General features: G+C 39.9%; 1 protein-coding gene across 7 annotated transcripts in view; it reads right to left on the reverse strand.

Annotated features, from left to right (window-relative positions):
• Positions 1-1,018: 1,018 nt before the first annotated feature.
• The window catches only part of SACS (sacsin molecular chaperone), a 264,410-nt gene continuing 241,617 nt past the window's right edge, over positions 1,019-23,811 (reverse strand). For all 7 annotated transcript variants that reach the window (XM_075127377.1, XM_075127383.1, XM_048845726.2 and 4 more), the window contains one exon: positions 1,019-14,137. In XM_075127377.1, coding sequence (XP_074983478.1) covers positions 2,574-14,137 — 11,564 coding nt within the window. In that variant the 3' untranslated portion in view covers positions 1,019-2,573. The remainder of the gene's footprint in view (positions 14,138-23,811) is intronic.

Genomic DNA, 23,811 nt, shown 5'->3' on the forward strand with positions numbered 1-23,811 from the left:
AGAGGTTTATTGCAGGAGTGGGTGGGTGAGATACTGTGACCTGCATTGTGCAGGAGGTCAGACTAGATGATCATAATGGTCCCTTCTGACCTTAATATCTACGAATCTCTGAATATTAATACCATAGGCACCAGTTAGGAGCAGCAGATACCTAAACATGCCTTAGTATATGCATACACAAATGCTATAGCTTATTGGCTGCATTATACCAGGATGAAACTGTCAACATCACTGGCAATGTGTAGATTTTTCTGTATATTCAGACTTTTTGCTTGCCCCAGTTCAACATCTAAAGTTTAAGATTTAAGCCACTCAAGGCAAGAACTGGTTTTTCTCTAGCACATTGTCAGCACTCAGTAATATATAAAATATGACTAACAAAGCTAATTCAGTAAAATGTTGCACATTTGTTTTAAAGGGTTCATAACATTGTTTTTATGAGGCAAGCACATATTTTTCACTCCTTACTCTTTATTTAAAAGATTCTCCCTGAAAAAATCCTTGAATAGTATTCAAATTCCTCCTATGATGCTTTCTTAGTACTATTCCATATGGTGGTATTTTACATTAATTTAGAATGAAAAATACTTTAAACAATTTTTTTCATGTTGCTAGTAATTTTAATGACGTGCTTAAACATCCTGCATACATTGAACACTTTTTCATCTAATAATTACCATAAAAATTACCTGATCGTTAATACTACCTGTTTAAAACCTGTGAATAAGCTACTTTATTTCATGAGCACACCTAGTTTTTCATTTTACCTGATTGCTAGTTATTGCTCAAAATCAGCAAAAATTACACGGGTTTCAATGAACTACGAAATGACATATGAACCTTTACAAGTAAAAAAGCATTCATCTGCATAATTTTCTTGTTAATATGCTGATGCAAACTGTACAACTGTTTAGATTGAACCAGAATGGAGTAATTATACATTTAGCTAAAAGTAGGCTTGAAATTGTTGGTTAAAACTGGGCTAATTTATAAATCCAAGACACACCAGATTGAAGTATGTGTTTGCATTTTTCTTTATTAAAGTTATGGCACTTAATATAACAGCAGAAATAACCACAAGGTTTCACAACCAGAAGCAATACAGTTTTCCAAACAGTGTAATTTCTTCCTATTACCAATAATTACTTGTGAGATTTCTGAACATAACAAGCCCTTATTTATGTGCATGAAACTGAAAAAGCCTTTGTCAGATTTCCTCTTTTGGATTACAATGCTGCTGCATGCACAGCACCCCTGTAACATCATGTTATTATCTGTTTGCCTTTACATTCTGTAAGTGAAATTACAGTTTCACTGTGGTAGCAAGTAAACAGTTATGACACTTGTGTCATTGGGAAATGATGAATATTTATGTTTAATGTGGTAGATTTGGAACAAAAAACAAACAAACAAAAATCCTATTTACAAGTTCCCATAATTCCTTACAAATAGCTAACGTTGAGTACATTACATGACATTACCAGAAGTATTACAATTTATAAAAGAAAGTGAACTAAAAATCAAACATCTCTGGTGCCATGGTGAAAGACAAAGTAAAAAGAACATTACATTGCAGCACCTTCTGACATGTAACAAAAGATATTGCCTGCTATATACCAAATAATGGATTCCCAAGTTGTACTATATTTCCAATGTTTGTTTGTGGAAAATATACATACATATATATACAGAAATATGAAACTCAAGCATTCAGACATTTGAGAAACTAGTTTTGGTGTATAGTTTTCAAAATCCCTTCATAAAACTCTGTACATTAATGGTCACCTATCCTAGGCTATCAACATGCAGTTTTCATTAAATAAACAATCACAGGCTTTTAAACAGAAAATGTAAATTAAATACCTAACTATATTACAATTAAGTAAATGCATTCAATGCACTACATGATGTTGTATGTTAAGTTAAGTAATATTAATCAGGATTAAAATACTGTACCACTTCAAAAGTACTGTATTATCCTTTAAATGTTCAGGATGTAATACTGCAGCAAACTGATAATCAGATCCAGCTGATAAGAATACTACTATGAGAAACATCAATATCCATGGAAGATAAAGAATAAAGAAATGCTCTGGAGTGACTCCTCTCCAAAGTTATTTTATGATTTTCATTTAGTAATTTGTCCAGTCTGATCAGTATATTCAAAAGGTGACACCACGTTTTTAGAAGCATAATATTAAATGAAATAAAATCTAAGTTTATATACAAGCTTTATCTAACATACCACTAAGCTTTGGTTACATAAAGTGCAGTTCAATTTTAATCAATGTACTGTACAGACAGCTACTTTTTGCAGCACAATCTCCCTGCAAATTTTTAAATATTCACGTTTTACAGTTTGCTTATACAGTAGACTCAATAAAAAAGTTTTCTTACATTAATTTCAATTCTAAATACTTCAGTACCATCCAATTATGCGCACTGTATTTCTAAGCTGTTTGATAAGTGTAACCTCTCAGAAATACAGTAATCTGTACATGTAAATTACATTTGTATCCCATCACATTAAATATCTAGTTCTTGAGAGTACAATTTTCTAACTTTCAAATCTCTCACACTTTTTGTTGTATAAAGTTTTCAAGTTTTATTATGATACAAGCAGCACACTCCATCACTCTCATGGCAACTTCAGAAGTGAACCTGTCATTTGGAATCTGTGGAAAGGGAAGCAAATCAGGGTATCGAGTTTTTAAGCTATCTACTCCATAAGCTTCCAGTGTGTGAACATCATTTGTAAGTCCTTCAAGTTGTTGACTATATTCCTCTATTTTTTGTGCAAGTGCAGTTGGTTTTACATCTTTATCTGATTTACCCCTTACGGCATAGTCAGCTGCAATCAAGGCTAACTTTGTGGAGAGATAGCATTTGAAGCACACCCATTCATTAGCATTTTTATGAAGGTCATTTCTTGCAGCTGAAAAGTTTGCTCGAGCTTGCCTAAGCCATCTACGTGCTTCCACAGGATTACCAACAGACTTGAATGTGGGTGGTACAAAGAAACGTGCAGAGTAAGATGGCCCTGTAGAAGATGGACACTTTTCTTTATACTGTTGCCTTTCAGATTTATGGCTCGTTGCTTCTTGATTCCACGAAGTATAAAATCTTTGAAATGAAAATTTATCTGACTGAAATCGAGATGCTGAAGATGAAAATGTTCGTCTTGATGCTCTGTCTGTATTTTGATCTATAAAGGCCTGTTTTTCTAGTCTGTTAATCTCATTCTGTAAATGTTTGAAAACTTCATTGGCTATATCAAGATTCTCTGAATTTTTATCTGGATGCCACTTAAGATATAGCCTTCTAATAATCTTTTTCCTTTCAGATTCTGGAAGTTTCCAAGCCTGTTCAATCACTGATGTCACTTCTCTTAATATTTCTGGCAAAGAATTCAGCTTAATCTTTTTGGGAGAGTGATGTTTTGAAGATGTTGTTTTGTGGCTCTCTCTACCAGAGAAAAGAGGAGGAACTGTCCTAGGTCCATGTGCTGGAAATTCTGTAGGACTAGTTGGGGTAGATGGTGCACTGTCCCTACTCTGAGAACTTTCATCAGGTCTTGAAAACTTGTATAAATCAAGAGAGCTCACTATTTTATACTCACTATATCCAATATCGATCTGATAAATCTTACCTAGAAAACTGGAATTTTCACCATCTTCCCTTTCTACTTCTTGTACAATGATTGCATATGTATATGTTGGTTGGTATGATCCATATATATCACCACCTTCAGCATCAACAAGGTAACCAACATATTCACCTGGATAAAACACATTCATTGGATCCATAAGGAGAGTGTAATGAATTTCAGCTGGTATAGGAGTTCCAGGCAAAGGTAATTCAAGTTTTGATGGTTCTGAGGAGTCATACTTCACTCCTAAACTGTCAAGCTTCTCGCTAATTCTGTAAATATCATTGCAACCCAACATGGCAATTAAATATGAGGTATCAGAAATTAGATTGTCAGTTGCAGATTTCAGGGTCATTGCTAATGCTAAGAGAAAATTTATGTCTTTGCTGTCAGAGTGCTGTATATAAAGCAGTATTACTGCATTCCCAAATCTCTTTAAAAAAGCGAATGTTTCACTTTTACTGTGGGGAATAGGAGTAAAACCTTTAACCCTTAATGTTGTTTGCAACTTCTCAAAACAGGAAACTTTCAAGCCTTCTCGCAAGGTTTTGCACAGTCTTATGGCCTTTTCTTCATTGGCTAGGAAAGCATTGTCATTTTCATGCTTCATAATTCTAATGAGTCCTGTGATAAACTGTTCAGAAGATAATAGTAACTGCAACCGTCCCTGTAGAGAACATAATGCTCCAAACTGACATGTTTTGGGAGACTCTTCATCTAACAGTTCTTCAAGAATACTGCTAAGTAGGCGAGGCCTCAGTTTCTGAGGAAACAGCATTATCAGCTTAGTGTGAAAACCATGATCTTTTCCTAAATAACACTGGCTAAGATCAACAAGCATCTGCACACCAATGTTACCCTGTATTCTACTTTTGTAATGTGGCGCATCATCAAAAACTAAGATACTTGATTTTACCAATCTGCCATCTTGACTGGGAAGGTAAAGGGCCAGATCTCTCACATTCTCAAGGTCATTTCTAACCTTAACAGAATCATTTTGCAGACTTTTAAACAGACCAGAAACAACTCTTTTAACTGTGCGCATTTCATTAGGATCCAATTGTTTTCCTTCAGAGTTCTTGAATATGCGACTTAGAACCTCAACATACTGCTTTGTTGAAATAACATCTTCAGTACCTAAGTGTTTAAATAACTGGTGGAAGGTGCCAAGTTCTAAAGGAAGTTTGTAAAGGTAAGGTTTAAAATCAGATTCATACTCAAGATTTATTACTACCTCCTCAGGCTTCAGGAGCTTCCAACCTTCTTCCACCATCACAAAAGCAACCCCTCGAAGCTGAAAGCGGAATTCCCTTTTCTCTGTACTGAGAAATTCATAGATACTCCTTAGTACCTTAACTCTAGTTTTCACCATGTCCTCATCTAAAGTTGTTATATTGCATATATTTCTGCAGTTATTGATAACTTTGTCCAGAGGAGGATCCAAGTTAACATTAAGCATAGTTAAAACCTGCTCAAGCTGTTCTTGTGGACCAAGACTGCTTCCTTCCTGTTCCTTGATACTTAAAGGTGTTGCTTTTTCAGGAAGAATAGGACACGAAGTCCACAGCAATTGTAACACATCCGTCTGTTTGAATTTAGGGTTTACTTGTGCTCCACTGAACCTTATAAGAGGGAGTGTTCCATTAACCTCTTGATACTGAGGATGAAATCTGACAATTTCAGCAGGAGCACGCTCGGGGCACAAAAAAGGAATTAAAGATAATTCTTTTAGAAAGTTTCCCAATAATAAATCAGTTCTTTCTTGGAATATGTGATGAAGGAGGACATCAACTGTACTTTGCAGTGTTTCCTTAGACCAGCTTTCTGTGTTAGCTCTCATACTGATCTCCTTAGCAAACTGTAGTAACTGTTGCTGGGAAATAATGTATTTTAGTCCTATATTCCGCAGGAATGTTACCCATGATGTAAGGAATGCCCCTTGATTCTTCGGTTTTGTGAGTTGTTCCAGTCTCTTAAAGAAATCTTGAGGTATGAACAATTTTTCAGGAAGCATAACTTCAAAGACTTTTACAGTTCTGTCATAAAAATGTTTTGCAGGTTTTAGTCTATTGCTTGCATCGTGAATTATCAAAAAGCTTTCCAGCTTTTCAAACAGCTGTTCCTTTATTTCTGAAAATTCCTCAATGCCAGAGAGTCTGTTCTTTAAGTAGATCAGGTGTTCTATCTTTGCATCATAAGACAGACTTTCAACCTTTGGTAAAAGATGCTTCAAATACACTTCAAGATCATCTACAGGGACACAACCAAGCACAGTATACAAGTCTTTCAAGTTAATTTTTTCTTCAAGAAAGGCAGATGAAGTTGACTGTGTCCACCTATCCACTTCAACTGAAGGAATACTTTTTGTGAGTACGTAACATGTTCCACATTTTGAAATACTGATGTATCGACCACTAATGGATTTATAGCATGGGAGAGACTTTAAAATTTTGATGTCATCCTGTGACATCAAATTACTTAAATGGCAACTGAAGTACATTAGGAGGGCCTCAAAATCACTTTCTGCTAATTTTTCAGTCTTAAATGTTGAGGTCTGGACCATATAATGTATGGCTTTCAGAATGCTTGATGGATTATCTATATTTGCTGTATATCCTGACAACAGAGACACTAAAACATTATCTTTGGAGCATATTTTGTTCAAAGCAAGCTGAATACAACCAGTTTTCATTAAAGCATGGAAAACTTTATCACTCTGAGCATTTGGGAAAAAAGCTATATGCATTAAGCTGAGAGGCAACAAGACATCACACTCTGGCACTACAAGCTGATTGACTGAGACAGTAAACTTTGTACCTGGAAGCAAAGCCCAATCTTTCAAAGTATCAACAACATCATCAAATTTTGGTTTCATATCTTCTTGGTCTTCCTTAACATTTACAGATTCACTGATAAAATGCCATGCATTTTTAAGCCAAGATTCACTTGCAAAATTTTCTTTCCATCGCACACAACTTCTGGTTTTATATTCTCTAGGCAACATGGATGATAACAAATCAGCAAAACTTGTGATATCGAAAGCTTTTGCTACATCACAGCTAAGTAAAATATTACTGTATCGCAAATATAGAGTGTTCATAAACAGATCCTTGCGAGATGGAATCAGTTCATGATATGTTGTTAAGAACTTTGGCCGCTTTGAATCAAAAACTTGCAAGACATTGTCAAGTGTAATAAGTAGTGGCAATCCCTCAATTTGGACTTCATTTTCTTCAGCATCCTTAAAGCAATAGTCAACCAGAAGTTTTAGACTGTGAAAGAGTTTCAGATTTGTCTGTTGAAGACGACAAGGCAATTTTCCAATGTGGCAATTGGAGTCTGGAGAAGAAAAGGTCATCAAAAAAAGTCGGACATCAGTAGGAGTCACATAGCTGACAGGAATATCTGCATCTACAAGACAATGGTAAAGATTTGCAGTTTCATCACAGTTATATACCAAATTGAATCCAATTTCTAAAAGTAGGTGTTTGAGTCTATAAACATTTTCTGCCACCGTCTTACGTGTTGTGATGTACTCTACATTTTTGAGGTGGTGCAACTCATCTTGTAGCAAATTGTCAAAGAATGGCCTACCTTTGTTCGAGGTAGACATGTTAACCCAAATAATGATCACTGCAGAATGTAAATCAGAACCATCAATATTTGGAGCCCGCACAACAGGTAAAAGGCGTTTCAAATCTTCATGAATGCAGCTGTAAACTGCTTTCACTAAGCAATACCAATCTGGCTGCAGATCAAGTCTGTTAACTGGGAAGAAAGACAAAAACTTTTTTAAAGTGTCTTTCACAACATGAACAGGTGTGTTTTGCAGTACTGATACTGTAGGATCAGTGCCTGGAAAGTAACGTTTTTTCAGCTGAATCAGTAGTTCAACATAGGCTGGTGCTATTAGTGCTGTCATTAGGCTATTATTCCAGTCACTTCTTACTCCAACTCCATTATCATCCCGCCACAGATTTCTTCTGGCAGAATCTAGAGCAAAATGTCCATTCACATGAAAAGGTAACCCGGTTTCTAACGATAAGGGTAAGAAACAAAATGCCCTATGTGGTTTTTTGTAATTGTGAGTAATGCAAGCAGCTACTCCTCCACGTGGAAAAAGGGTTATGTCTTCATTCTTGTGAGCTGATATAACGCTCTTCGATACCTTTTCCATAGCTGAAAAACCTGACCTGTTGCAAATTAACCAAGATGTAAGGTTCCCTTCAGAGTCTTCAGTATCCATAGTGTAAGTAATTTGTTGCACAGGTATTTCACTTAACTGCTTTTTTTTAGTTACGCTGTCAATTACAGATGCATGGAATTGCTTCCGTTTCAATCTGTCTCCATCAGTGATTTTGCCCTTTACAGAATATAACACATTCAATGCTCCAGTTGTTTTTTCTATTTCACAAATGGAAATTTTTTCCATGTGATTCAAAAACATTAGAAGTTCTGCTCCATCTGTACGCAGCTTATCCAGGAGGTTTTGGACCATTCTATCTGAACATGGAACTGGGGAAATTTCTGACACATTTGCCATTTCTGCATTTCGAAGTGGAAACCTAAACATTGTGCAATTATCCATTTTAAAGTGATTTCCTAAATAAAGGTCCAGTACATCTGAGAATTGTGTTCTGAAATCTGCATCTAAATCTCTAAACATGCGTCCAGGACTTACTGAAGTTGCACCTGGTGCATATCTAGCATGGGGATCAAAGATACAGAGTATATCATTACCAGATATGAAAGAAGGGCAGTCAGTAATGTGATACACAGAGTTGAATCCTATACCATATTGTCCAGTTTTACATGGATTTCCTTCTTTAGTACCTTTTCCAAGGTTCTGAATTCCTCTTATATCATCCTCTGTAAAAGGCTGATTGTTGTAAACACATAGTGCTGGACCTTGAAGTGGTGCCCATTTCTCATCAAATATTCTATCAACTGGATGTTGTCTAGAATCAAACACAAAACAGATTTCCGTAGCTTTTGCATCATCTGCATTCTGAAGGAGCTCTTTCAGCATTTCTTTTTCAGAGGGATAGGCATTAAGAATGCTTTTAATTCTACTTGTCAATTTTTCTTTTTGTCCAAACTCAGTCCCAAGAGTAGTAAAACAGATATTAGAGGCATATCTTTCTAAAGCTTTATGTCGCTTGGGTACTGCACCAAGCTTCACTGCAACTTCTCTAGGGATATCAGCATGACAGTATTTTACAGTTGTATCTTTAACTTTTATCCAAGGACAGTCATTGTAACACAAAGTTTTAGCAGGTAAAAGTGCTAGATGCGTATCTGGTAACAAAATCTCACCATATTTTTTCTCACATAATTCTTGCTTCTTCTCTCTAATGAGACTCCATATTCCTTCACTAATGATTCTCCTACAAAGCTGAAAATTCTCTTCTGTTAGCTGCTTGTTTCCCCTCTCATGATTTACAGACTCAAGAACTAAGGCAAAATCTTCAACTGTAAAAGCATGTCTTACACCTACACTTTCAAATAGTTCACGGAAACTATTTTTATATTTATTAGGCAATTGATGAAGATACGGTGTTGCTTCAAAGTTCAAATGAAAACACACTTTTGTTGGGTTAACATACACACTCTCAACAAGAATGAAACTAAAATTTTTCAACTTTTCAATGATCACTGCTTTTGTTGTTTCATTTTGTAGCATTGCTTCATGGAGGTATTTGTAACAAGCATTGGTGATATTCTCCTGATACAATGTAATTCCATCAAATGACTTCGCAATTTCTTGCAACTGATTTATGACCATGTTAACGGTTGGTTTCTTAAGCAAACCCAAGAAATCTTTGACAGCTAATGATATGGCTCCACAACCTTTAAAGGAATGGGAATTTTCATTAAGAACTGGTTGTAAAAGACAAACAATATCTTGATGATCAGCAGTGAAAAGGTCAGTTGCTGAAAACATTGTTTCAGGCTGAAAGTCACTACCCTTCCAGTGCAATGAGAAGCCGGCTGGTTTTGTGAGGAATGGGAGGAAAGGAATTGTCTGACATTTTGCAGCAAATTCTTTAGCTCTAGGATCTCTACATTTTAATTTTTCATCAATGAGACTTAATATAATGCTGCTTCTGAGACAGGCTGCAACATGATCATTCCTATTAATTGCGGCTACTGATTCTGCACGTTCTATTAGGTCTTCCCATGGAACGTCATCCTTAGCCATACCTAACTGAACAAGTTTAACCAAGATAACTGGATTAAGGTAATCCTGACTGCTGCCATAAGGAAATCTTCCATCTTTAGCATCATACAACTTTGCAACTCTTCCTTCAGGGTGGATCAATCTTGAAGGTATAACCAAAGAATGTTTATCCAAAGAACAAGGAATACAGGGAGTAACACGAAGAATTCCTGAGAACTCCTCAACCTTTTCATTCAGAACATAACGCATCAAAGGATCACGCAGCTCTGCATCAATCTCCTGAATGTTCGGGAAAAAGACTTCAGAAAAGAACTGTCTCTCAGAGAAAGTGTTCTCTAGTAGTATATATTTACATCCTGCTTCTTCGAACCCTGCCTTTATCCAAGATGGAAGCTCCACAGCACAAAGATTTTTTGATCCAGTTTTTTTAAGATATTTGAGGAAGATCTTAAAGGCTGCAGGTCCAATGTCTGGACGTTTCAGTATTGAATCATCTAAAAACCTCACATTCTTCATGGAAACCCAAGATGAACCATCAGAGAACACTTTGATCCCTTCTTTGCCTTTTGCATGAGCTATATCTTCATAAAATCCTTGACATATGACAGAAAAATCATCATGCACTGAGTCAGGATCTGGCCACACTGCATAGTAACTGTAGTCAGCTAGCTCGCCATTGACTGTCATGTCACGTAAAACACAAAGTGCTTCTAAATAGGCTTTTACAATAACATGCCTCATGAATAATGTGTTCCATCTTCCTTTTGTGTCTGTTTTCCAGATCTCTTTTCGATTTGAAGTAACAGCAAAACAGCCATTGATGTGAACAGGTAAACCTGTTTTTATTCGTAGAGGTAAATAGCAGAATACTTCCCCAATGCTATTGCAATTAGGTTTCACAATCCACTTTTGGTCCTGAGTTTCAGACAGCAGTACTCCTACTCCACCACAGGGGACAAGACCTAGTCTTCGTCCATTTTCGTGTAATGAAAATTTTAAAGCATCACCAGTATCCATGCAAGAACATATGAGCCAAGTTGTAGAATCTACTGTTTTTTGTGGCAGTTCTTCAGCTGCCCTTTTCATCTGTCCAGATTTAGCCATTTCGAAGAGAGAAGATGGATCATCTTCTGGACCTCTGAAAAGTGGAGACTGTAAATCAGCGATCCGTCTAAATACATGATGAAATTCTTCTACTATTATCTGTAGGATGCATGAAGACTTTGGTGTTTCAGTGGGAAGCTTTCTATTACTGCTGCTGCAAGTCTTCATCAGTTTAGCCGCTTCCTTTAAAACACTTACAACAGGTGCAGTCAATGCTTTGGAGGAACACAGACTTTTTTTAATAGTCACTGTATCTTGTGCTACACCAGGGTCAGCTTCCTCAACTTTCAAATATTTCAGAACCATTGAATTTACACTCTGAGTGAATATTATCAGTCTATGACCACAAATGCTAAACTCATCCACAAGAGAGTAAATGTCTGCTGTATTGTAGCAAGTACTGCTGACTTCACTCATTTTAGCCTCCTGCTGAGTTCTAAAGGAAAGTCTGAAAAGTGTTCCTTTATAACTGTAAGGAGCCTCCACAGTCAATGGTAGCTGACAACCAAACACACCTATAAATGGCTTGAATTGGTTAGGAAATTTTCGCAGCCTTTTCTGTTGCTTACTCCAGTTAATCTTGATCCCAGGATTAGATTTATCTCTAATATGTTTACTGAGATGGTTAATGTTTGGATCAAACATTATCATGAATTCTCGACTCATAAAGATAGGAATATCAGTAATGTGATAAACAGAGTTGAACCCTAGTCCAAATTTCCCGACTTTATCAACTTCTTCTCTTTTTAGAGACTCACCTAATCGAGTTATATTTAGAAAATCTGAGTCAGAAAATTCAGAATTGTTGAATGACCACAAAGCTGGTCCATGACATGCTGCCATTCCTGGATCCAAAAGATTCTCTCTTATATTCATATTTCTTCTCATGTCAATCATGAAATTACATTCTGTTGCATTGGCATCGTCGGCATTTTGAAGTAGCTCTTTAAAGATATCTGAAACAGAAGGGTATTCCTCCAAAATGTTTTTAATTCTTACAGTGAGAGGTTCTCTTTGCCCAGATTGCTCAAATCCCATATTTTCTGGATTAATCAATCTTGTACTGAGGCATGGCACATTTAACCACTCTGCAGTTTTCATGGGTATGTCTTCATGCACCAAAATTATTGGTTCCACAGAATCTTCAAGCAAATCATTTAAGTCATCAACTTTGATATCACAATAACAACATTCATGAATTGGTTTCATTACAAGCTTAAAAGGACATTTGCTACAATATATAGGCACAGGTGTATTCAGACTTGCTGGAATCTGACTGCTGTATAGCCATCTTATAATATTCAGCATAATGTGAAGATTTTGTTTACTCTCCTCTTCACTGAGAGATTGCTCACTCTTTAGATATATTTTCTGAATGACCATGGAAACGTGGTCTGGTGTCAACTGCCCAACTGATCCACAACTTTTAAACAATTGGTGGAATTTAGCCATAGTTTTTGGCACACTATGCAGATAAGGCTGGAGATCAAGATCAGGTACTGACTTTATTACTGCCTGGGTAAGGGAACAAAATGTTTTACCGGTCCAGACCCAGGGAAATTTCAAGGCTTTAAAAGCATCTTTACCTTCTTCTAAGTGATCATGCATAAATCCATAAATTTCAAGCAAGATATGCTGAAATTGGTAATAGTCTTCATCACTAAAGGTTTTAGAACTGTGCCAATCAACCACCACTTTAAAGTGTTTTAAGACTGCTTTTATGCCAGGTTTGGTGGAGATGCCAAGTGCTTTTTCTATATTTAAATGGACACTTTCCACAAAGGGAACTGATGAACCAACTAAAATTGCATGAGCTATATTACACATTTCTGGTGGTGAACAAAAATTACAAAGGTCTCCTTTCCAAACCAATGATCCCGGATAGTTTGGAGGTCTTTCCTTACATGCTGGAATCCATTTTAATTTTTTCAGCATTGATTTTGCTTCAGCTGACTGCAGCAACATATGATTTTTGTTCAAAATCATTAACAGAGTTCTAGCTTTTCTTAATAGTACATCATGGCTTGTGTGAGAATCACCTTGCAAACTTTCAATTTTATTTGCCACTCGCATAATGTCTTTTTCTTCAAGACCGCTTTCATTTTTTAAACCTATTTGTCTCAGAGAATGAAGAATATCTGAAGATGCTGTAAAAATACTAGGTGGGAAGCAGATTTCCTCCTCAGCATAAAACAGATTTTGCAGTACTTCTACCTCAGGATCAAAAAGTTCATTGGCTGACACTATCTTTCCTTGTGAAATCTGAATAAATTTTAGTGATGTCAGCCAATCTAGCACATCTGTATTCTCATTTTTGAGGAAAGTGAGATTCTCAAGAACCCAGAGCATAATCTGTATTGTTTCATCATAAGAATAAAAGTCATTTTGAATATCTTGTATAATAAACTTTAGACAATCTGTGCTCTTTAACTGTTCTACTTTTAATAAGTTAGCTAAACGAATGGTAGCTTCATCACTGCTGTCAATTATTGGAATAGAAAGTCTCAGACTAGGTGGAAGTTTGGCAGTGTGATGCAACACTTTACAACCTTTTAATCCAGTAAAAACAGTGACCCCTTCATCAGATGATTGTTCAATTCTTTTAAATATCAGTAGCTCCTGAATAATTCTTCTCTCTTTTTCACTGACATCAGTTAAACTAGCTAAGAATCCCCTAAGGGCATCTTTATGTGCTGGAGGTAATGATGAAACTTGACTGGACAGTTTTTGCCATGACAGTTTCTCCATTATCTGCAAAACAGCACCTGGTAATGGTGGATGCACATATTTTTTTAAAAGTGGATGTTGTATAGAAGCATCTAGCTTCTTAAGTACAACACCACCACCAAGTTTTTGAATGATGTCAGCTAAAAATCCTGGAAGCTGTGTCTCAGATTCATCTTCTAAAATAATTGCAGGTGGAGTCCTAAGTCTAATAAGTTCCACTAATACCTGGTCTTCCTCTAGCGGCATCTTCGGGATAAGTGGCATGTCATCAAACATAGTCAAGTCTTCAGAAAAGTGTATATATAGATTCTTCCAGACCATCTTAAGCCATGGAATAGATGGGTGATTTTTATCTTCTGAACCTGGATACCATTGTACCACCATATCTCTGCCAGGCCACAAGGTGTTCAGAACTTCTTTGATAAGCCGGGCAAATCGTTCAGGGTTCAGAAGCTGCAGTTGAGTGCATGGTCTTCCTGAAATTGAAATAAAACAATAACTCCATGAAAATCAAGCAAAACAGGAGAAATACTTTTTTTTCTGTAACTTTTTTCATAAAGGAAACAGAAAAAACAGGACAGGAAACTTCCCAATTTCTATACTTGTTCACAAAGATGATTTCAGACCGGAACTCAAATGTCTCATCTCACTTTGCTGAGTTGATTAAAATCAAGTCCATTATATATTAGTACAAGAAATAATTACCAGATTGCAACTGATCAGTATGTTAGTTTTGCACAAAGTCTTTGGGCACACAAAAAGAGCTGCAGAGTTAATTTTCAATATATAAAATACAGCTGTGCATGTAGGGATTGTCCTTTATGCTTGCTTAAACTCAAACAGAAAGGCTCAGAAAAATGATTATTTGGGGCTATTTTTTTTTGGCATTATCCATTCAATTAACAGTTACTTATTTTTAGAAACAATGTGAAGTGTAACCTATTGGTTAGAGCAAACAGCAGGACCATCCTAGGTACTAGCCTAAGCTTCAGTCAATCTTCAGTCAGTAAAAAAAAAACTTGGTTGCAACAAAACTACTATATAGCAAATGCTGAATCTAAGGTTAAAAATATGTGTGTGTGTGTGTAAAAACGTCTACTATAAATCAGTCTTTACTGACAATAATATATTTTGAAATATACATTGGTATTCTAAATAAATAGATCATAGTTAAACCCTACAACACTTCTGTGAGATAGATAAATGGGTAAACTGAAGCACAGGGAAATTAATCAATTTCCCATGATGGCACTGCAAGACAGTGGCAGAACAAATAGGAGAACCCACCAATGTTGAATTTCAGACCCCTACTCTAATTACTTAACAAAACTCTTTCCCTAAAAGCAGTAGTCCAATTATAGCAAAACAGCTGTGGGGACATGGCTTTGACAGCACAAAAATTAGAACATCAACTCCAGTAACAGATTATCATGAAAGCATTTTACTTTTCTCCCACATATATATAATAAACTACATTAATCCTTGTACTCTAAAACCAAATATGAAATGTGTGACAGACAATTTTGTAATAATTACATACAAATATAATGCATCATGTATTTCTGCAACATAATATACATTCATATGCAGTAATCAATATTGGTTTTATCAAAAAGTCATTTTATATAATATAGATGTCCAAAATAAGGAAAAAGAACATTAAAAAGGAAACATGAAGTGGCAAGTTACATGGAAAAGTTACATAGGCAATTTTAATGTTTATTACTATTAGCAGTTTGTTTACATGGTTAAAGCAGGAGACTGTTTCAGTTCTGGCTCTGCCACTAACTTGCTCTGTATCCATGGGCTAGTCACTTAGCCTCTCTGTTCCTAGCTTTGCAAAGCACTTTAAGACCTTTGGATGAAAGGTGCTATATAAGTGCAAAGTATTACTGTAGCATACTAAGTAGATGGTGATCGTGAAATAAAAGGAGAATAGGGTGAACAACTGTAATATGTATTTTTCTTAAAATAACGTGCCGTATAGTAACAATTTTTTAAACTTTTTAAAAACTATTTGATAGAAATCAGCCTTCTACATAGTAAATCCAGATGTTTTTAAAATCCTTTAAAAGTTTCTTATTTAGATCTTTTGAATATTGGTGTTTACAGGCAAAAAGAAAAGGAGTATTTGTGGCACCTTAGAGACTAACAAATTTATTTGAGCATAAGCTTTCGTGAGCTACAGCTCACTTCATCGGATGCATTCAGTGGAAAATACAGTGAAGAGATTTATATACACACAGAACATGAAAAAATGGGTGTTATCATATACACTGTAAGGAGAGTGATCACTTAAGATGAGCTATTACCAGCAGGAGAGCGGGGGGGGGGGGGGGGGGAAGAAAACCTTTCGTAGTGATAATCAAGGTGGGCCATTTCCAGCAGTTAACAAGAATGTTATAGGGGTTTTCTCAGAAAGGGAGAAACTATCTGCACAAACATAAGAAAAAATTTGTTAACTTCTTTCCATTTCATCAATCTTATATGTTACCTATAACTACAGAAAGTACAAAGCCGGTGAGGCAATATTTTTATTAGACCAATTTCTGTTGTGAGAAAGACAAGCTTTCAAGTTTACACAGGCTCTACATAGCAATGTACACATAGCGAGACTCAAGTCAGCTGACCTGTGTCAGGGAAACCTGAGCTTGAGCATCTACATTGCACTGTAACCTAGGTTAAGAATTTTCTGACTGGTGCTCGAACCTAGGGCTCTGGCATCCAGACTCTGAGTCAAACTACAGATCCGAGTCAAAGTAACCGTATCCCAAAGCGCCTAGTGCACCGCCCTCCACAACGCTGATTCTAGCCCTAGGAATGTGTCGCACTGTAGGAAAACTCTGCTGATCACCCTGCACATTACAGGAAATTTGAACTGTCTGCCAACAAATCCTGCCGAGCAATCATTTTGTTCTGCGTACTTCCAGCTACCAGAGCCAGCAACAAGGAAGAGGCACCTTTGGATGAACTTCTCTTGGTTGCACTTTCACGCATGTATCAGGAAGCTGGCAGAGCATCTATAAGATGCTGGTGGACATTTTGGCAATGTTTTCTGTCCCACCAAAGGTACCTCACTGACTTCCTGATGGAGCTGCAGGAGGAGGAGCACCCTGGCATCACAGACTCTCAGTGGCAAATGCTGCTCAGTACAACTAGCACTGCTTCTGGTGTATGGCCACAAGGACTGGCTGGTGGGACCAGATAGTCATGCAGAGCTGCGATGAGAAGCAGCAGATCCAGAACTTTTGCATGACAAAAGCAACATTTCTGGAGCTTTGTGAGCTTCTTAAACGCCCCCTCCCCGGACACACCCTCCAGCATAAAGAGATACACAGAGTCATCCTTGCCAGTCCAGAAGCAGGTTGCTATAACTGTGTGGAAGCTGGCTACCCAAGATGGCTACAGGTCTATTGCCAACTGGTTTGGGGTTGGAAAGCTGACTATGGGTAAAGTGGTGGCAGAGGCATGAGGTTTACCCCAGGGTGGCAGGCACTGAAGATATTCCAGAGGTAATTGACGGCTTTGAGAGAGTGGGGTTTCCTAACTGTGGCAGTGCTAATGATGGGACTCATGTGCCCACAGTATGCCCTTCTCGAGGATCACCTGAGTATATAAACTGCGCAGGGTACTACTCCACTGTTATGCAGGCACTAGTGAACCACAGAGCGAGATTTATGAATGTCAATGTGGGCTGTACAGGAAAAGTTCACGATGCCGAAATTTTTCACAGCTCGGGAGTCTACATTCTTGGGACAGGCTGGGACACTATTCCTACTAATCCTACTAAATGACACTAACATAAATGATGTTACTGTACACACTGTTATTCTGGGGGACCCCCACATAACCTCTTATGCCTTGGCTTATGAAACCATATCCTGATTTCCGAGGCCCTGGCAAATAAAGGTTTAATTATACTCAAAGAAGCTGTAAAATCGTAGTTGAATGTGCTTTTGGCAGATTAAAATCAAGTTGGAGGTGTTTACAAACCCATTTAGATGCCAATATAATTAATGTGGTCTGCATTACTGTGACTTGCTGTGCTCTTCACAACCTAGAGGCCAGAGGTGAGCCATTTCCCCCTGAATGGATCTATGACAGCGAGGGAACGCGGGATTGGTACCCTCAGCCAGAAAGTGCAGCCACACTTGTGGGAGCTGGTTGCACCTGTGCTGCAGAAGTAAGAGATACTTTGTGTGCATTCACATTATTGACTTGCATGGCCCCATGGAAGAGGGGGAATAGTACCTGTACAAATGTGCTTAGTGGGCGATTGGAGCTGGCTCATTTTTGGCAGGGGGCAGTGCATGGGAGGGGTGTGGGTTTAATTGCTATGTAATGTAAGTCAGATGACATGATAAAAAATAAATTTGTGTTAGGGGACCAGCAAATAGAGGAATACTGTTTGCTTTGCAATGCTTAACTACTCCTTAATATGTTTTTACCTTTATCTCAGATCCTGTGTGTATGATATGATGCACTGAACAGCAATAAACTTTCTTGAAAATATAACATTCTTTATTTGTAAACAGATCAGAAAACAGTAAACCACTCACACAGTGTTGGGCAGGCCAGCTGCCATTACAACACCAAACACCCCCCAATAAAGAACAGGAAATATAATACCTAACACAATCCCCCTACCACTGCATGTCCCTTGGCCCCAGATCCTCCTTCCCCTTCTTTACATGTTTAGCCCTCACTTTGTGGCAGGTGAGGGAGGTGGAGGTTTCCACCAAAGAGGAAGGAAGGCCCCACAGGGTTTAGTTGCCAGCCCAGCTGCTCACCAGTACTGAATGTATGGGCTCCCCAATATGGAGTTGTGCAAGCTACTGCCGGGCTGAAGGTATGTTGCTGGGGCATCAGGACATGCTGTGGGAGAGGCAGCAGGAGCCAGTGATCTTGCAGCCATTAAGATAGCAGTTGCTGGAACAGTTGTCTTTGTTGGGCTCTGTCCTCCTCCCTTAGCCACCGTTTCTGTTCCAGGAACTGCTGTGCAAGCGTCTGCTCCATTGCTGAAACATACGCCTCCAGCTGGGCAGCGAGCCTCAACCTTGCCTCCTGCCTGTCAGCCTGCCATTGTTCTGTCTTTCATCCCTCTTCTTCTGGTACTGGAACTGCTGCTCTGCCCTCTCAAGAACAACAACCATGTGTACTTCATTTGGGGGGTGGGATAGCTCAGTGGTTTGAGCATTGGCCTGCTAAACCCAGGGTTGTGAGCTCAACCCTTGAGGGGGCTGTTAAGTTGATCTGGGGCAAAAAATGGGGATTGGTCCTGCTTTGAGCAGGGGGTTGGACTAGATGATCTCCTGAGGTCCCTTCCAACCCTGTAATTCTGTTAAAAGCTTTCTTTTGGAATGTGTGTTCTTTTGGAATCCTGAGAGTATGCTGAGCCAGGGATCAAGTTCCGGAAAAACAGCAGGTAGTATAGGTTATGGGCCTTAAATATTATAAGAAACAGAGGGTTATTGTTGAAAGTAGCTCTGTGGAGGAGCACAGAATTAATAACTGTGGAACATCAAGGGCATAAAATATAACAATTCTAATGTAAACCCACACATATTGTGAAGGGGATGCTTCAGTCATCACGCTGTCTCTTGACGCAGCCTTGTTTATCATAGTTACAGAAGTACATAGGCAATGGTAATTTTAAAATCAAAACTGCTTCATAAAAATTTCCTAAGTAATTGCCATATGGAGGGTCCTTCCAGGAAAATGTGTTTTCTTTCCCATTTCAGGCCTTTCATATTTTGGAAGACATAACAGGTCTTGTGGTTCCCTATTGGCAGAGGGAAGTGTTATTCCTGACTGCTGGAGGGAATCCTGCAGCGTAAGCAACAGAAGTATTCAAACCAATAGCACATCCCTGAGTGGAGTGGACTAGTCAGCGAAACAGGGGGGCGTGGAAAATACGTTCTTCCCCACAATGTGACAAACTATCTGGAGTTCCTGCTCCAGGAAATGTGTGCAGCTATCAGCAGCCAGGACTGGGTCCTAATCCATGACGGAATATACACGATGCCGTGTTAGAGCACACATGGCTATTATTGCTGAACACAAAACTCTCTGAAAACTGCAGCTTTAATCCTGAATTGATTATCACTAACTGATATTGACTAGATTTGGAAACAGAAAAAAACGGTTACCTAATTTACATAACTGTTGTTCTTCGAGGTGTGTTGCTCATGTCCATTCCATTCTAGGTGTGCGTGCACCCACGTGCACGGCTGTTGGAGATTTTTGTCTTAGCAGTATCCATAGGGTCAGCTGTGGTGCCCTCTTGAGTGACATGCTCATTTGTCGGTATATAAGGCGCCGCTGGCCCTATGCACTCTCAGTTCCTTCTTGCCGGCAACTCTGACAGAGGGGCAGGAAGGCAGGTAATGTAGTGGACAGAAGCAACACATCTTGAAATCGTAGGTAACAGTTTTTTCTTCTTTGAGTGTTTGCTTATGTCAATTCCATTCTATATGACTCACAAGCAATATCTCTGGAGGCAGCTCACAGTTTACAATCGTGTGGTTTGCAACACTGCTCTGCCGAAGCCAGCATCATCTCAGGCTTGCTGGGTAAGCGCATAATGAGACCTAAATGTGTGGACAGATGACCAGGTAGAGGCCCTGCAGATATCCTGAATCAACACCTGGGCCAGAAAGGCGGCTGACGAAGCCTACACCCTAGTTGAGTGGGCAGTCATGGTCGCTGGTGGAGGCACCTTCGCCAGGTCACAGCAGTAATGGATGTAGGCTATGATCTAAGAAAAAACGGTTACCTACCTTTCATAACTGTTGTTCTTCGAGATGTGTTGCTCATGTCCATTCCAAGTAGGTATGTGCATGCCACGTGCATGATTGCCAGAAGGTTTTTCCCACAGCAGTACCCGTCAGGTCAGCTGTGGAGCCCTCTGGAGTCACGCCTTCATGGTGGTGTATATAGGTCCCTGCCGATCCGCAACCTCTTCAGTTCCTTCTTGCTGAATACTCTGATGGAGAGGAGGTGGGTGGATCTTGGAATGGACATGAGCAACCCATCTCGCAGAACAACAATTACGAAAGGTAGGTAACCATTTTTTCTTCTTCGAGTGATTGTTCATATTGATTCCAAGTAGGTGTCTCCCAAGCAATCCCTAGGAGAAGGGGTCGGAGTTCACCGACTCGCAGACTGCAGCACTGCTCTGCCAAATGCGACATCGTCTCGCCTGTTGTGTAATGGTATAATGAGATGGAAAGGTGTGAACAGACGACCATGTAGCCACCCTGCAGATGTCTTGAATAGGAACCTGCACCAGGAATGCTGCACATGAAGCTTGTGCTCTTGTGGAGTGTGCTGTTAAAGCTGGGGCCAGTATCTTTGCTAGGTTGTACCACACCCAGATACAAGCCATGATCCACAAAGAGATCTTTTGGGCCAACACTGAGAGCCCCTCCATCTGCTTCACAATTGCAATGAATAGCTGTGTCGATTTCCAAAACGGCTTTGTCCGCTCAATATAGAAGGCTAACGTTCGTCTGACATCCAGGGATTGGAGCATCCATTCCCGGTTATTAGCACGTGGCTTAGGGAAGAACACTGGAAGAAAAATGTCCTGATTCATGTGAAATTGTGAAACTACCTTCGGGAGGAAAGCTGGGTGTGGCCACAACTTCACTTTATTTTATAAAACACAGTATAAGGGGGGTCGGACGTGAGGGCCCTGAGCTCAGACACCATCTTGGCTGAAATTATAGCCACAAGGAATGCCACCTTCCAAGACAGGTAAAGTAGAGAGCATGTTGCTAGGGGTTCGAAGGGAAGGCCCATGAGCCTCGAGAGCACCAGGTTGAGATCCCATGGGGGAATCAGCTGCCTAACTTGAGGGTACAGTCTATCTAGCCCTTTGAGGAAGCGGCCAACCATGGGGATAGCAAATACTGACCATCCAGCTGAGCCGGGATGGAAAGCCGAAATAGCGGTCAGGTGCACCTTTACTGACGATACTGCCTGGCCCTGCTGTTTTAGGTGAAGTAAATAGTCCAGGATGAAGGAATGGAGGAGTGCTCTTCTGCAGTGACCAAATCCAAAACCTCTTCCACTTAGCTAGATAAGTGGCCAGAGTGGATGGCTTTCCGCTGCCAAGGAGAACCTCCTGAGTCTGAGCATGCAAGCTCTAACGCATTCAGCCATGGAGTTTCCATGCTATGAGGCAGAAAGACTCTAGATTGACATGTTGGAGGTGGCCATGGTCCTGCGTGATCAAGTCCGGGACCCGGGGCAGAGTTATAGTCATGTCCACCAACAGGTCTAGAAGCGTGGTGAACCACTGGTGCTATCAAGATTATTGATGCACCCTCTTGTCGGACCTTCAGCAGGACCTTGTGAATGAGCGGGAAGGGCAGGAATGCATATAGCAGATGCCTCTTCCAAGGGAGGAAAAATGCATCCGCCAGCGAGCCTGGGCTGTGATTCAGGAAAGAACAGAACTGCTGACACTTCCTGATGTGCCATGTCGCGAACAGGTCTAGCTGGGGAATTCCCCACCTTTGGAAGATGTTGATGGCGACATCCGGGTGGAGGGACCACTCGTGGCCATGAAAGGACCTGCTGAGGTGATCAGCCAATTTGTTCTGCGAGCCCAGAAGGTACAATGCCTCCAAACGTATCAAGTGGGTAATGCAGAAATCCCACAGCTTGAGGGCTTCCTGATACAGGACAGAGGAATGAACATCACCCTGTCTGTTTATCCAGAACTTTGCTGTGGTATTTTCTGTTAATACCAATACACATCTGCCTTGTAGATGGGTTTGCAAGCGAGGCAAACTGCTGCAGCTCCCTGAAGTAGATATGTAGCAAAAGTTCTGCCTAGGACCAGAGACCTTACATCCTGAGTCTTCCTAGATGCACCTCCCATGCCATTGCCGATGCATCTGTGACTGGGGACAGTGATGGTTGAGGCCTGGAGAAGGGTATTCCCACACATATTGCTCGGGGGTCAAGCCACCACCAGAGGGACTTAAGGACTGGAGGAGTAAGTGTGACCAATTTGTCTAGGCGGCAATTCACTTTTTAATTCACTCCCTCCATTGATCACCTGTTTGGAAAATCTGCTGAGCTGCCAGCTTTTTAGCTATCTGCTGGTATGCATGGTTATTCTTTATGCTTTTGCTGAAGTCCACAGTTTTACTGGCCTTATACCACAGATTCACCAAAATCTGGTTGAGCTCACATGAACAGGAAGCAGCTCACTTTGCAAAAGTCTTCATCAGAGCAGTCTCCATTGAAAACCCTGAAGGCTCTCTTGCAAATCGGAGTTCAGAAGACAATATGTTTACACTGACCTGAGCTGCTGCTTTTTGCCAAGGGAGGCGTGACTTCCATTTGCAATAGATTGCACTGCAGATTGTTAGCATAGACAGGACTACGGAAGTTACCCCAAGGAAAAGACGGTTACTCACCTTTGTAACTGTTGTTCTTCGAGATGTGTTGCTCATATCCATTCCAATTATGTGTGTGCGAGCTGCGTGCACGATCGTTGGAGAATTTTTACCCTAGCAACAGCCGGTGGGTCGGCTGTGGAGCCCCCTGGAGTGGCGCCTTCATGGGGCTGGATATATACTGCAGCTGACCCAGTGCCTCCTCAGTTCCTTCTTGCTGGCCACTCCAACAGAGGGGAAAGAGGGCGGGTTTGGAATGGATATGAGCAACACATATCGAAGAACAACAGTTACAAAGGTGAGTAACTGTCTTTTCTTCAAGTGCCTGCTCATATCGATTCCAATTAGGTGACTCCCAAGCCTTACCTAGGTGGCGGGGTCAGAGTGAGATACGCGGAGTGAAGAACCGCTGAACCAAATGCGGCATCGCCCCTGGACTGCTGAATTATCGTGTAGTGAGCGGCAAAGGTATGTACCGATGACCAAGTGGCAGCTCTACAGATCTCCTGTATTGGAACCTGGGCCAGGAAAGCGGCTGATGAGGCTTGAGCCCTCGTGGAGTGGGCGGTGAGGTACGTGGTCAGGACACCGGCTAAGTCTTAGCAAGCACGGATATAGGCCGTGATCCAGGAAGAGATGCGCTATGAGGAGACCGCGAGGCCTTTCATCAGGTCAGCCACGGCAATGAAGAGCTGGGTTGTTTTTCTAAACGGCTTTGTGCGCTCAATATAGAAGGC

This window comes from Caretta caretta, chromosome 1 (genome assembly GCF_965140235.1).
Source record: "Caretta caretta isolate rCarCar2 chromosome 1, rCarCar1.hap1, whole genome shotgun sequence".
Classification (NCBI taxonomy): Eukaryota; Metazoa; Chordata; order Testudines; family Cheloniidae; genus Caretta; species Caretta caretta.